The sequence below is a fragment of the Phodopus roborovskii genome, unplaced genomic scaffold (assembly GCF_943737965.1).
Source record: "Phodopus roborovskii unplaced genomic scaffold, PHOROB, whole genome shotgun sequence".
NCBI lineage: Eukaryota > Metazoa > Chordata > Mammalia > Rodentia > Cricetidae > Phodopus > Phodopus roborovskii.
Window position 1 is genome coordinate 8374161 of NW_026126482.1, and position 14262 is coordinate 8388422.

The 14262-nt window shown below is 53.0% G+C and overlaps 1 protein-coding gene across 1 annotated transcript; it reads left to right on the forward strand.

Moving 5' to 3' along the window:
• Window positions 1-1648: 1648 nt before the first annotated feature.
• Window positions 1649-13891, forward strand: Gprin1 (G protein regulated inducer of neurite outgrowth 1). The gene is made up of 2 exons (XM_051194247.1): window positions 1649-1824; window positions 10944-13891. Exon 2 carries the CDS (start codon window positions 10987-10989, stop codon window positions 13828-13830), a length of 2844 nt encoding a protein of 947 aa, XP_051050204.1. The 5' UTR covers window positions 1649-1824; window positions 10944-10986; the 3' UTR covers window positions 13831-13891.
• The last annotated feature ends 371 nt before the right edge of the window (window positions 13892-14262 follow it).

Below are 14262 nucleotides of genomic sequence, written 5' to 3' on the forward strand. Positions count from 1 at the left end.
CTGACTCCATCCCCACTCCCATGACCTCCAGCTGTGGTAGCTTTAGAGCTCAACTCTGGACTTAGGGTGGTCTTAGGGTGGTCATCCCACAAGCACCTCCTTCCCCCAACACTCACACAGTATGTGTCCTCCATCTGCAAGGTCCTCCCTCAGAGGACCAGCAGGGGCCTCTCTCAGCATTCACCTCGTGGCTAAGGCCAGTCCATTCCCCGCAAGTAAGTAGAAGTCGCCTACCCATCCCAGCAAGGACTTCCAGATCCATTTATCACTAGTCCTCGCCTGAAACACTGCCACCATCACTTGGTTCTGCTCCAGCATTACTCTGTCTATGGAGAGAATGTTGTCAATCAAAGCTGGTTCTTGCCACTTTTGGTGTCTCGTGGACCTCCGAAGCCTCGGTTGCTTCCTCTGTGTCACAGAGCGAATAATTCTCACCTTGAAGTAATGGCCTGTGAGGGATGAAACGATGAGTTGGAAGAGGGTTTGTAAATTCTGAAGCTGATTAAGTACCCTCTTGGGCAGTCGCAAAACCATTTTCAGCACCAGTGATAGGAGAGAGCGACTCTGGGCGCTGTCCGTGGTCCTGAAAACTATCCTGAGCTCGTATTCCAAACGAAGAGGTCTGTACCATGAATTTCACTGTTTTGAGATTTTTGGAAATAAGAGTCTCGCTGCTTTACTAGATAAATCTTGCCTTGGCTTATCTAGCATTCACTTTGTAGCCAAGGCTGGCTCAGAAGTCAGGGTTAGTGACCAGATATACCTGGGAGTATCCTGACCCCTAGGTTTTCCTGTGGGTTTTAAATCCTCCCTTGCCATCTAGATTTTCTTATTATTTTAAGTTAAGGTGATTAGATGAGTAGTGGTTCCTAAGACATAAGCCTAAGTGTGGATCTGCAAGACGTGACCTGTATAAGTTTGCAATCCCAATTCGACTACTAAGGAACAGTGTTTGGAAAATGTGGATAGAATATTCCCTCGCTCCTGAGTGACTGCCCATGAAACATCTATAAATCAAATCCCTGACTAAGAGTTTCATTTGCCTTCATTTATTATTTTAGCAGGTGACTTTCACAGTTGAGGCACAAGGATCTCTTATCACTTCCAAGACAGAATTCTCATCTGAGAGGTGCAAGGTCCCACTCCTCCCCTCAAATGTAGAGGGAACTGGGCAGTGAATCCTCACACCTTCCGCAGTTGACTCAAGTGGCAGCCCTGGACATCAACACCAGACTCTTTTCTACGACTTCTCTGAGCAGATTCAATGCGAGTCCCATTCTACAGACCTAGAAACTGATGCTCAAAGAGGTGAGATGAATTGTTGGAGGGTATCCAGAGGAGGACCGGGCTTACCCTGACCAGAAGGTGGGCGGACTCCCTGTCGGGGAGGATGCTGCCGGGAGGATGCGGGGAGCCTCCCAGCCCAGGGCGGCCACTCGCCAGAGCGTGGGCAGCAGCTAGACAAAGGGCCGGGGGAGGGGCGGATGGGGGGAGCAGAGGCCGGAAGTGTGGCCAAAGAGGAAGCCTAGACAGCTGGCAGATCGGGACGACCCGGGTTCTGGTGTCTCCGCCGCCCGTGAGCCCGCGGTGCTCCCAGCTGAGCAGCGGGAGGGCGCGGGGCCCCCGGGCCCGGGCGGCGTCTGCCGGCCCTCGCGCGCCCCCGCGGCGCCCCCTCCCGGCTCTCCAGTGCGCCCAGCGCGCATGCCCGGGGCGGGGCGCCCAGCCGACAGGGGACAGCGCGGAGTCGGGTCCGCCCGCCAGCGCGGCCGGGAGCACCGGGGTGGTCTGCGCGGCGCGAACCGGAGCTACGAGGAGCGGGCGCAGGTAAGCGGCGGGCGCGCGTGGGGCCGCTGGGCGCGCGGGCTGGGGTCGCTGTCCAGGGTCCTGGACCGCGCCGGGCTCGGGCTCGGGCTGAGGGGCGGGGGCGGCGGGGCGGGACGCGGTGGGGCGGGGCCCCGGTGCACGGCCCCGGCCTGTGGTGTGGGCAAGCCGCCCCGCGTCCAGTCCCGCTGCCCGCCGCTTTGTTCCGCACCGCGATGCAGGAGGGGACGAGTCCCGCCACCGGGGGGAGGGGCTGATCTCATTGATTCATCACACTCGTCACACACCCAGTGTGGCACACACTCCTGGACGTGGTCACACACCGCGATCATGCCTGGGAGCCTCATTTTGGACGAGGCCACAGGCACACACACACACACACACACACACACACACACACACGGCCCTTGGTCACTCCGTCAGTCACTCACATCCGGCCACCTGTACACCCACCCAGGGCACCCAGGGGGGGCTGCTCACTCACAGCATCCATCCTGAATCTAGTGAGCATTACTCTTAGCACACCCAGCCGCCCTGCCCTGGCCAGCTTGTGCTTATGCCCCTAGTGTACCCTACACCCTGGAGTAGGCTATGACCCTTTTGCACATACCTGCTTTGTCTCTTAGCTTGCCGCTCTTCTTCAACCCACACTAGCACAAGTCTGCACACCCTTGAACGTCCATTCTTGCCCTTTTATGGATTGGTGGATGGAAAAAATGGACAGATGGTTTGGGGAATGTTTCTCAAAGAAGGTATTTTGTTATCATAGAGTCCTTTACCTGTGGTGGCAGGCAGCGGGGAGGGGAGGGGCTTGTTGCTGTGAGGGTACTAGAACAAGTGGCAGAAGGCTGGGATTTTCAGTGGCACTCCCAGGCATACACAAGCCTTTGTCAGTCTTGTTACCATAGCAGGAGATGCTTGCAGGTGCCTGGCAGCTCTGGCCCTGACTGGGGGTGTAGAGATGACTCCAAACTGGGAAGAAATCCTAGAGGGAAGAGAAAAGCCAAGCTAGCCATGTATCTGCATTCACAGGATTGTCTTGCCAGTGAGCCAAACACAAGGGCCTGTGCACACACTCAGGCTAGCTCTCCCAAGGTGAAACGGTAAAGCCATGTAATGACAGATGCACACATGCACAGGGTCCCAGCGGCCCCCACAAGGCATAAATGCACACCAAGCTCTCTTAACTGGGACACAGGAGCCAGGTCCTGGGCCCCGCTGGCCTGAGCTGGCGCAGTCCACCCTAAACAGTCACTTACCCATTTGCATACCAGATGTGGCCCATTCACTTGCATGGTCATTTCAGCCCACTATCTCTACTGAACCACACACACCTCCTTATGCAGCCATGTGCCCATAAGGTGTGCATGTTCCAGAAGGCACTGTGTAGATACAGGGACACTGGCTTCCTCTATGCATGCTCACTGGTACTATTGCCTGTGAGGCCCATAGGATTTGAAGGATCTTTGGCCTGGGCCAAAAAGAAAGGGCCTTTGAGAGCCAGTGTTTGCGCTTGAGTTCAGATCTCTAAAACCCATCTAAAGGTACTCCCAGTAGTATGTGTCCCTGTAATCCCAGGGCTCCAACTGTGAGATGGGAGAAAGGAGAATCCCTAGGAACTGAAGGTGTACAACAAGAAGACATTGGACTGGCACTGGAGGTCATCCTCTGACTTCCACATCTGCATGAGAATGCCCACATTCACACATACACACAAAGAGAAAGAAAAGAGCCTGGCATTAGTGTCTGGATGTTGACTGGGAAGAATTCAGGCTTTGAACTCAGACGCATCAAATTTGAACCCCAGTCTTCCTCCCTTCAGACTTCACTGTTCTCATCAATGGTGAGAAATGATAAGGGCCCCATTGTGGAATTGTTGTGGAGTCTAATGACAGAATGAGCCTGAGGGTGCTGGGTCCAGAGCTGAGCTGCAGTGCGATAGTAATGGAGGTGTTTACTAGTGGTAAGGCGGAGGGAGAGGATGCCTAGGCTGCCTTAGAGGAGTGGCTGGAAGCTACTGAGACTTCCTCTCAAGCCAGGAAGGATCTCCCAGATCTGTGAGCAGCAGACCTTTTGAAATTTGTCTCTGGGACATTGGACTGGGAGACTAAGGCCCCCAGAGTGGGAAACCCCACACAAAGTCACAGAACGGGTTAGTGACTGCATTGGGGTTCGACCCACATGCAGCCAAGCTGTCTGTCCCCTGTACTGGGCCCAATCCCATCTCAGATGCTGAGAAGCTGGGTCTGGGAGCTGGGATGCCAGCCTCTTCCTGAAAGGCTTTGCAGAAGGGCATGGAGACATCCAGCCTTGCCTGCCTGTTGGACTTTCCACTTCCTTCTTGGAAAACAGGAGGATGTCACCTGCCTGACAGGTGTATGAACTCTGTAAGCTCACTCCCTGCTTTTACTGGCATGTGAGTAAAGTGTCAAAACTTAGACGCTACAGGCAGGAAGGTAGAATACATGAGGATCTGATGATAAGAAAAAAAATCCAAACTCAGTGATGAATGGCAGTGTACAGTTAGCCTTAGTGTCCAGGACATCATAGGGAGGGTTGGGGTTGTGGCTGCTTGCCTCCCTCAGGCCAGCTCCAGCTGGCTGCTGCTCTGCAGGAAACACACTCAGCTTGCCAAATTTTAGTTTACCAGAATAACCTGGACATCTGATCGCCGCATGAACTCTTTCAATGTTTCGATGTTGGCCACTTTGCTCCTTTATTTAAAATTGACTTAAGGGGCTAGAGAGGCATGATTCCTCTACCCACAAAAAAAAAAAAAAAAAAAAAAAAAGCCCTGGAGAGCCAGAGGCAGGGATGTCCCTGGGCCTCACTGGCCAGCCAGCCTAGCCTAATGGGTGAGCCCCAAATTCCAGTGAGAGATCACATCCCCAAAATCAAAGTGGACAGCTTCTGATGAACACAAGCCAAGGTTGACCTTTGATACATACACACAACCACATACACACGCACACACACAACCACACACACATACACAACCACACATACATACACAACCACACACACACTACCACACACACAAACACACAACCACACAAACACACACACACACACATTTAAAAAAATAATTTGTTAGCATTCTGAGCCAAATGAGAATGAATCTCTTAAAGCCAGATTTTGCTGAATTTTGTTTCTGTTGCAACCATTTCAGACTCAGCCCCCCACCTCCCACCCCCCACCCCCTCCTGGAGCACAGCTGGGCTCTGACAGGCTGAGTAGATAAAAACAGGCTTTCCATGTACACAGCCTGGCCCTAATGTGAGCAGAACCATGCACACCCCTCATCTTCTCTAATTCTCGCAACAGGCTTGGTGGGGAGGGCTGCAATGAGTTGCTTTGGGGCGGAGTTAGTGAGAAGGGAGCTGCTGAGTGGTGAGCTGTCTGCTCCTTCTGCCCAGGAGCCAGTGTGGAATAAAGGGTAGTGGGAGCTAGGGCACCCCTCCTTAGCCTTTTCTGACCTTTGCGGGCTGTACTTCCCTCCATGTGTAATTGCTGGGTGATTGTCAAATTCCTATGTTTCACAGGAGGAAACAGGGAAGCGTAGCAAACAGATTGTGGTTATCACTGCCCATCTGCCCAGACACTAAGAGTTATAACATCCCTTTCCACAGCCCCAAGGACAACATAGGTCACAAAATCAACCTGTACAATTGTTTTGTTTGGCCTTCGTGGTATGCAAAACAAACAAACAAAAAAACAGCCAATATTTAAAATATAAAAAAAAAAATCCAGATGTGTGACTTTGCTCAGTGAATTAAGGGCCTGGCCCCAGGACAGTCACACACACACTTCCTGTTTGAAACACACCAGTGTTTGCTCAGTACCCTTAGGACAAGTCCTCACCACTGGCGCAAGGCTCATGGTTGGCCGCCACCGCCTCTCCCTCTCATGCCCTCCCTCTCTGATTCCAGCTCTACTGTAGGCTTACTGGCCTTTTCATGACTGGCTCAGATGCTAACCTCCTCAGAGGGGCCTTTCTGGACCACGTGTCCAGACCAGCTGCCCAAGCCTTTGTCCTCACAGCATCTCGTATCAGAAATGACATCATGTATTTACTACTAGCTTATTACCCTCGTCTCAATCGTACCCACATCTGGAGGCCAGGGACCACATGTTCTACATTGCTTATGCCCAACACATGGAATTTGCACAGGTGTCTGGTAAGGGTTGCATTAGTAGGTGCATTCTCATTTGCCACAGTGACTGGAAATGGGTGCTGCTACCTCTTTCTAAGGCCCAGTAGTCTCTATTTTTGTCACAGTCCCCACCATGACTCCTTCCAGTCTCCCTCACTTGAGGGTTTTGGGGACTTCAGTCATCTCCCTTGCTCTATTCCAATATCACCATCAGTGGGCAAAGTAAATGAAGGCAGGCCCATTCCTGCACACTGGAGTCCATCCACACCCTCATTTGCATGCTGATGAAAGCTAGATCCAAGAATTCAGCCAGACCCCTGTCCCACTTGACTCTTGCACACGCCCCATAAATCCAAAAGGCACCCAGTCCAGCTGTCCAACACCAAGGGCCCTATAGTCCCCAGCAAGACTGACCTCCTGTGTGTCCATCCTTGTGATGACCTCTGTCACCCCAAGCCTTGGACTTGAGATTTAGGGAATCCAGCTGAGACCCATCAGATCAGAAAGTCCAACGGAGGCTGGTAGGCAAAGAAGGCTTCCTGGAGGAGGAAACATTTAAGCTGAAAACTAAAACTTTAAATAAGACACAGTCTGTCTAGAATGGGAAGATTCCTACAGCAGAGGGTGTGTGGAGGCTGAGAGGGGAGGGAACGCCAAGCCATGGCTGTGCACAAAGCAGTAAGCAGTGTGCGTGTATATGTGTGCATGTGCTTGGGTGTGAGAGTAAGTAATGAAAGATAAAAACCAACAAGGAAAGGCAGTGAGTATATAGGGCTTAGATGTGCAGTAAGGAGATGCCCACCCATCCACAGAACCAGTAAAGTTTTTTGGGTTTTTTTGTTTTTGTTTTTGTTTTTTTGTTTGTTTGTTTGTTGGTTTGTTGGTTGGTTGGTTGGTTGGTTGGTTTTTTGAGACAGGGTTTCTCTGTGGCTTTGGAGGCTGTCCTGGAACTAGCTCTTTTAGACCAGGCTGGTCTCGAACTCACAGAGATCTGCCTGCCTCTCAGTAAAGGTTTCCTAAGAGTTCCTGTTTTTCAATAAGGAACAGCCATGCAAAATAGAGTGAGAGCTCCCGCCACCTCCTAAAGTTCAGCACAAGGTTCCCCTCAGCTGTTTGTGGTGTGCTAGTATTAAGCAACCTGCGGTGTTGCCAGTCCTAGAGACACAGAAAGTGTGTGATACACTGCAATGACACCTGACAGTGATAATAAATGGCTGGGTCACTGGTTTAGGGGATCTACAGTATGAAGCTGTTGTTTTGTTGTTTTCTTGTAGTGGGGGGGATGGAATCCAGGGTCCTGCAACACGGAAGGCAATCACTCTACCACTGAGCCACATTCACAGCTCTTTATTGTTATTTAGAGTGAACTCCTTCTTGTTTATTTTTTTAAGTTGATATAAGGCTGGAGAAATGAGTCATTGCTTTGGAACACTTACTGCTCTTGCAAAGGATCTCTACTCAGTTCCCAGCATCACCTGTAATTCCAGCCTCTGGCTTCTGCACATATGTACATATGCAGACAAACAACCTGCATGTATTTTAAAATAATTATGTTTTATTAATTTTTATTTTATTTGCATTGGGGTGCTTTGCCGGCAGGTATGTCTGTGTGAGGATGTCAAGGTTTTGGAGTTATAGACAGTTGTTAGCTGTCATGTTAGCTGCAAATTGAACATGGATCCTTTGGAAGAGCAGCCAGTGCTCTTAACCACAGAGCCATCTCTCCAGCCTAAAATAAGTATTTTTAATTAATTATAGACAGTATGCTGTATCACCAGTAGCATTTCAAGTTTGCAGAAGCCACAGGAGTTGCTGACCCATACTGTTTAGGATTGTACTAAGCACGTGTCATGATATTCAAGCAACCACAAGGTTACTACAGTACACGTTTCTCGGAACGCACATCCACGGTTACAGCACACGTGCTGTGTTCACCTGCAACCCAAATTCAGACACCACAGAGAGCACACAAGAGGAAAAACAACAGCCCAGCTCTTACTTCAAAGAGGCCATCACAATGAAAGTTTCATGAGATTTTATCTTGGAATTTCCTGCCTATAAATAACCCCAGGGACATGAACATGTCTCTCCCTGGCCACACTCACAGAACCCTGGCGGCCATGCTGTGCCTGTCCTGACATGCCTTTGCTCGCTCAGGCTACCTTGGGCATCTCCCCTCATCACTCTATGGGTCCCAGTGACTGTGCAGAGGCCCATGCAGACGCCTCACGTGATTCCCTCAACACTGCTGTCCTCACCACCAGGTGCTCTCATGTACCCTGATGTACCATTCTGTGTCTGCACGAACATCCCTGGAAGGAGACTGCTGGCCTAAACACTGTGTGTCTTGTAAACATATGTAGAGCTTGGCAAATACCCTTCCTGACCGACTTGATTTCCCAACAAGGATAAGGAGAGTCTGGGTCTAGGAGCAGCATCACTGGCTGTTAGGAGGATCATTCTGTCTTTCACATAACTAATATGTACTGGGAATTTACTTCCTGTCTGCATGCCAGTTGTTCTTGACTCTGCCGCGTGGATGAGAATAAAGTCCCCACTGCTTAGAAGTGTGTGTGTGTGTGTGTGTGTGTGTGTGTGTGTGTGTGTGTGTGTGTGTGCGCGCGCGCGCGCATGTGTGCCCACACTCATGCACACGTGTGTATGTGTTATGATTTGTTTTGAGACCAGGTCTTGCTATGTAGCCCAGGGTGACCTCAAATTCAAGCTCCTGCTTTTGTCACCAAACATCAGGATTACAAATGTCACACCATGGAGCTAGCATTCAATGAACACATATCTATAATACATCGGACAGTAACAAGTAGTCTAGATTTTACATTTTCAGTAAAACAAAGCTGGGTGTGGTGCCTTTAATCCCAGCACTGAGAAAGGAAAGATAGGCAGGTCTCTGAGAATTAGAGGCCTACATAGAGAGCCAAGCCAGCCACACACTGTCTACACCATGAGACTGTCTGTGTATATAGATAAAGTGTGTATATAGACAGCCAGCATTGGAGATGGCTGTTTTATACAGGATGGTCCAGGAAAGACCTCAGACAATAGACGAAGCAGGTACCTGCAGGAAAATGGCCAGTGCAAAGGCCCTGAGGGCACTGGGTGGGTATTTGAGGAACCATGAGGTAGCCCACTGAAGTTAAAATCACACCCAGAGTGGGGAGGCTAAGAGGAGACACCTGAACCAGCCATGCAGGGTCTCACGAATCACTGCATTTGCTGCTTGTTCGCATCAGCTGGAGAGATGCTGAGTGGCTCTTAGCAGAAAGATGTGATCCGCTTGGGTTTAAGCTTCCTCTGGCAGCTTTTAAGAATAAACTGGATAGGGGACGGAAAAGCAAGTGCAATCTAGTGCAGAGTGGTGAAGCATGAGGCCCAGGGTGGAAGCCAGATTCTGGATATGTTTGGAAGGCGGATTCATTCTATTTTGCCTATAGGTGGTTCATGGCATACAACAGCAAAGAGAGATTCTAGAGCAGTGGTTCTCAACCCTTTCATTAAAGAGTTCTCAACCCTTTAATACAGTCTCTCATGTTGTAGTGACCCCCAACATACGGTTATTTTTGTTGCTACTTCACAACTGTAATTTGCTACTGTTATGAATCGTAATGAAAATATCTGATACACAGGATATTGTAATGTAAATATCTGATACACAGGATATCGCCCCCCACCGGTTGAGAACTGCTGCTCTAGAGATTCTGCCTGCTCATGGGTGAGATGGTCTGGGGGCAGGTAAGAAACACTCGCCACCTCTGCTCATTCTGGGAGCTGCATGAGTAATGACAGTCCCTCTGAGGGCCATCTGCCTGCCAGACCCCTTCCCAAATGCTCCCCAGGCATCCCAAACTTGTCTCATCCCAAACAGTTCCCTGTCTCCTCAGATCTCCAGCCCAGTGCCATTGCCCAGCAATCCCCACCCTGCCCTGTACTCTGCAGACCACTCCCACACCACTCATGACGGCCAATTGGCTTCGCCGGTTCTTCAGATCTCATTTCTGCCTGAAGGACCTTCAGGGTGCTGTCTCCCACAGAGACAGCCACAGAAGGCCTCCAGCCCCTCAAGACCTCTCTGTAGCTGCCCAGGGTGCTCTGCATAGAGGGGCTATGAGGATGAGTGAAGGGCTCCGGCTTCCTTTCAGCCCAACTGCTACCACCTCAGAGCACGTGACTATGCCCTTTCCTTGAAAGCCCGCTCACAGTTCCCCAGGCCTACGCAGACATAGACTGGTGGCCTACAGACATGTTTTCTTTGGCCCACATAGTGTTTGGGTTTTTATTTAAGTCTTGAATTAGTTAGCATATTTTACATCAAAGTCTGGATTTGTCATTTTCCTCAGACACTAGGAGAGCTAGAGTCCCCAGGTTTCATTTCTCCAGGACAGCATGTGGCTCCTCTTTGAAGAGCCATGCACTCTACAATTTGCCATAGTTGCACTTAGCCCCTGTGTTTGTATGCAACCCGCCCCCTTCCCTTCAATGGCCCATCTAGACCAGTGACATCAGAAGTTTTCAGTCTCTGGCCTTGAAGACAAATCCATCAGTTTTGGAAGCCTGTTGCAAGCCGTGAGGCTGACAAAGGGGTGAGGAACTAGGAGTCAAGTTCAAAGGTCAAATTGGGAGGGTGAGGGGGTTAAAAAAGAAAGGAAGGAAAGAAGGAAGCAAGCTGTGAAGGGACGGTCAGTCTGTCTGTCAGTCTGTCTGTGTTGTTGAGGTTTGCTCTTTCTGTGTAGCCCAGCTTGGCCTCAAACTAGAAATTCTCCTGCCTTAGTATCCCAAGTGCTGGGAGTGCTGGCTTCTTAGATAACTATTGGGCGTGGTGATAGGGTCGGGTTATGTTTTTAGCTGAGGTCTTCTTGACGAGAGACCAGACAGAGACAGAGAATCCGGTGAGGAGCCCGGACATGGCTGAGCTGTTGCCTCCTAAGCCTGTGTCTGTGCTCTTTGTTTCAGATGCAGACAGCTGTCTTGAGGGCAAACATGGCTGTGAAGATAGATGCACAGTACTGAAGACCCAGCCTGGCTCCAGCAGCTTCAGAAGGCCTCCAGCCCCTCAAGACCCCTCTGCTCCCCACAGGATGGGAGCCTGGGCACTGGGGGCCCGGTCATGAGGGACTGCTGCTCATCTCCAAAGGCCATCCCTGCACCCCCAAGGCATACCCTTGACCACAGCCCAGGCATGGACTCCAGACACCACAGTCCCAGTGGTGGGGAAGGGGCCTCCTGCTCTGAGAGCCCTGCTGGGAGCTTAGCCTGCCCCTCTCCTACCTGCAACCCTCTCCCAGAGACATTGGGAGGACATGGAGCCTTGATCACAGGAGCCTCTGAAAAGACTTTGTTAGGGAAGCCAGAGTCTGTGTCCTCAGCAGAAGCTCCTCCTACAGCCCCGGACAACAGAAATCCTGTGTTGTTGGAAAAGATGGAGTCCAACTCCTTGAAGCAGGCAGATTTTACTTCCACGGGAAAGGAAGAGGCTGGGCCCTTGAGGAAGGAAGAGTCCTTATTGATGGGAAAGGCAGGGTCTGCAGCCTGTGCAAGTGGAGAGCCTGGGGCTCTTGGAAGGATGGATTGTACAGCTCCAGGGAAGGAGGATTCTGGGTCTTTGGAAAGAGGAGATCCAATGTGCTCCAGCAAGGTGGATTCAGCAACTACAGAAGGGGGAAATCCTGGGTCTTTAGGAAAGGGGGGGCCTGTATCCTCAGGCAAAGTGGATCCAAGAAAGGAGGCCCCCATGTATTCTGGAAGAGAGAACCCTGGATCTACAGGAAAGGGAGACCGTGTGTCTTTGCGGGAAAAAGATATGGAACCCCCAGAAAAGACAGACCCTGCATCCACAAAAGAGACAGATCCTGGATTCCCAGGAAAGCTAATGCCGGGGTCATCAAGCAAGGCAGAACTTGTATCCTCAGAAACAGTGGCTCCTGGGACCAAAAAGGTGAATCCTGTACACTTGGGGATGGTGGATCCTGCAGCTGTGGGAAAAACAGAAACTTTGTCCTCAGCAAAAGAGGGCTGTCCTTCCTCAGGAGAAGGAGGGCCTGTGTCTGTGAGAATGGCAGGACAGCCGGAAGGTGTGTTACCAGCAAAGACAGATTCCACGTCTGTGAGCAGTACAGGACCTTCCAGCAGCGTGGACCCAGACTCCTTAAGAAATGTGGAGCTCGTGTCCCCAGTGAAACCAGAACTCTTGTCTTCTGGGCAGGCAGAACGTGTGTCGCTGGTAAAGACAGAAACCCTATCCTCAGGAAGAGAGGACCCACGATCTTCTAGAAGGGTGGATCACACAACTGTCACGGGAAACATAAAAACATCTCAAAAAGGGAATCCCGAGTCTTTAGGAAAGGCAGACCCCGTGTCTTCCAGTTCAGGAGATGCCAAGTCTCTGGGGACACGGGGTTCCATGTCTGCCTCAAAAGCTGAAGCAGTGACGGAGGGGAAAGGAGACCCACAGTCCTTGGAGAAGGCAAGACCCACAGCCTCAGAGAAGGCTGATCCCCTCCCTTTCAGCAGGGAAGGCTCTGCAAGCCAGGGAAAGGCAGAAACTGTTCCCTTTGAAGAAGTGGGCTCCACAACTTTAGGAAAACGAGCTTTGGTGTCCCCAGGGAAGGTGGATCTCATGGCCTCCGAGAGAGCAGAAGGCATTCCAGAGGCCAAAGCACCAGAAAAGAGGAACCCTGTGAATTCCACCAGTGCCTCAGAGAGTGCTGAACCCAAGTCTGGGGTTAAGGCGGTAACCCCGGTAACCCCGCTTCCAGGCGCCTCATCACCGGGAAAGGTGGAGGCGCCGTCTTTGCAAAAGGAGCAGCCACAGGTGTCTGGGAAGGTGGATCCCTCAGGAAAAGTCGACCCCACTGCGTCTGTGGAGCCTGTGTCGCCGGGGAAGGCTGACTCGGCATCTCCGTCTCCTAGAAAAGCAGAGTCTCAAGCGTGGGCAGAGACTGCCCCTCCGTCTCTGGAGAAGGTGGGGAAGGCCGAGTCCTCTTTCAGGCAATCAGATGCTACACCCTGCAGCTCAGCCCAGCCTCTGGGAGACGCCAGGAGCAGCGGGGCCCGGGCAGAGCCAGAGCCCTGTGCCAGCACCAGCCAGAAAGACCTCGCGGCAGCTGCGGCTCCGAAGAGCCCCCGCGCGGAGGGTACAGCGCCCCCGCCAGGGCCCCGGACTCGCGACAACTTCACCAAGGCGCCGTCGTGGGACGCGGGAGCGCCGCCACCCCGCGAGGACGCGGGCACTCAGGCCGGCGCCCAGGCCTGCGTCTCGGTGGCGGTGAGCCCCATGTCACCGCAGGACGGCGCGGCCGGCCCGGCCTTCAGCTTCCAGGCGGCCCCGCGCGCTCCCAGCCCCGCGCCCGCGCCGCCATCGCGCCGGGACGCGGGCCTGCAGGTGTCGCTGGGAGCCGCCGAGACGCGATCGGTGGCCACCGGGCCCATGACTCCGCAGGCCGCGGCACCGCCCGCCGCGCCCCCCGTCTTCCCCGAGGTGCGGGTACGGCCCGGCTCGGTGTTGGCGGCCGCCATGGCACCCCAGGAGGCGGCCGAGCCGGTGCGCGAAGTGAGCTGGGACGAGAAGGGCATGACGTGGGAGGTGTACGGCGCCTCCATGGAAGTGGAGGTGCTGGGCATGGCCATCCAGAAGCATTTGGAGCGCCAGATAGAGGAGCACGGCCGCCAAGGGGCGCCGGCGCCGCCGCCCGCCGCCCGCGCGGGCCCAGGCCGTGCAGGATCCGTGCGCACCGCGCCTGCCGACGGCGCCGCCAAGCGTCCGCCCGGCCTCTTCCGCGCGCTGCTGCAGAGTGTGCGCCGGCCGCGATGCTGCTCGCGGGCGGGTCCCACAGCCGAGTGATCGGTCTGTCCCCATTTTTGTAGGCCCGGGTTTCCAACCTTCTCAGGCTCCCTTCTTGTTATCGAGCTACTCCCCACCCCCAGCCCCGCGTGCGTCAGGTCTCCGAGGAGTGGGCCGCCTTTAGGGGCTCCTTTCCAGTCCCTCCTTTCCCAACCGACGAAAACCCCTTACCCAGCCCCTCCGTGGGCATGAGCCCACACACCCAGCCCTGGCAACCCCACTCTGGTGCCCTCACAGCCTTTCGCTCCACTCCCTTAGGTAGGACTGGGAGAGCACAGCTGCCTGCTCGCATCCCTCCACCCTAAGGCTGAGGCAGGCTCCTGAGATGGCCAGGCTGATGCTCCGGGGCCTCCGGTGGGCCCAGGTCCCCAGAACTGGGAAAGACTGCATGCAGATTTCTAGGTGTTCTTCCCGTGTGGTGTGCCAGGGTCG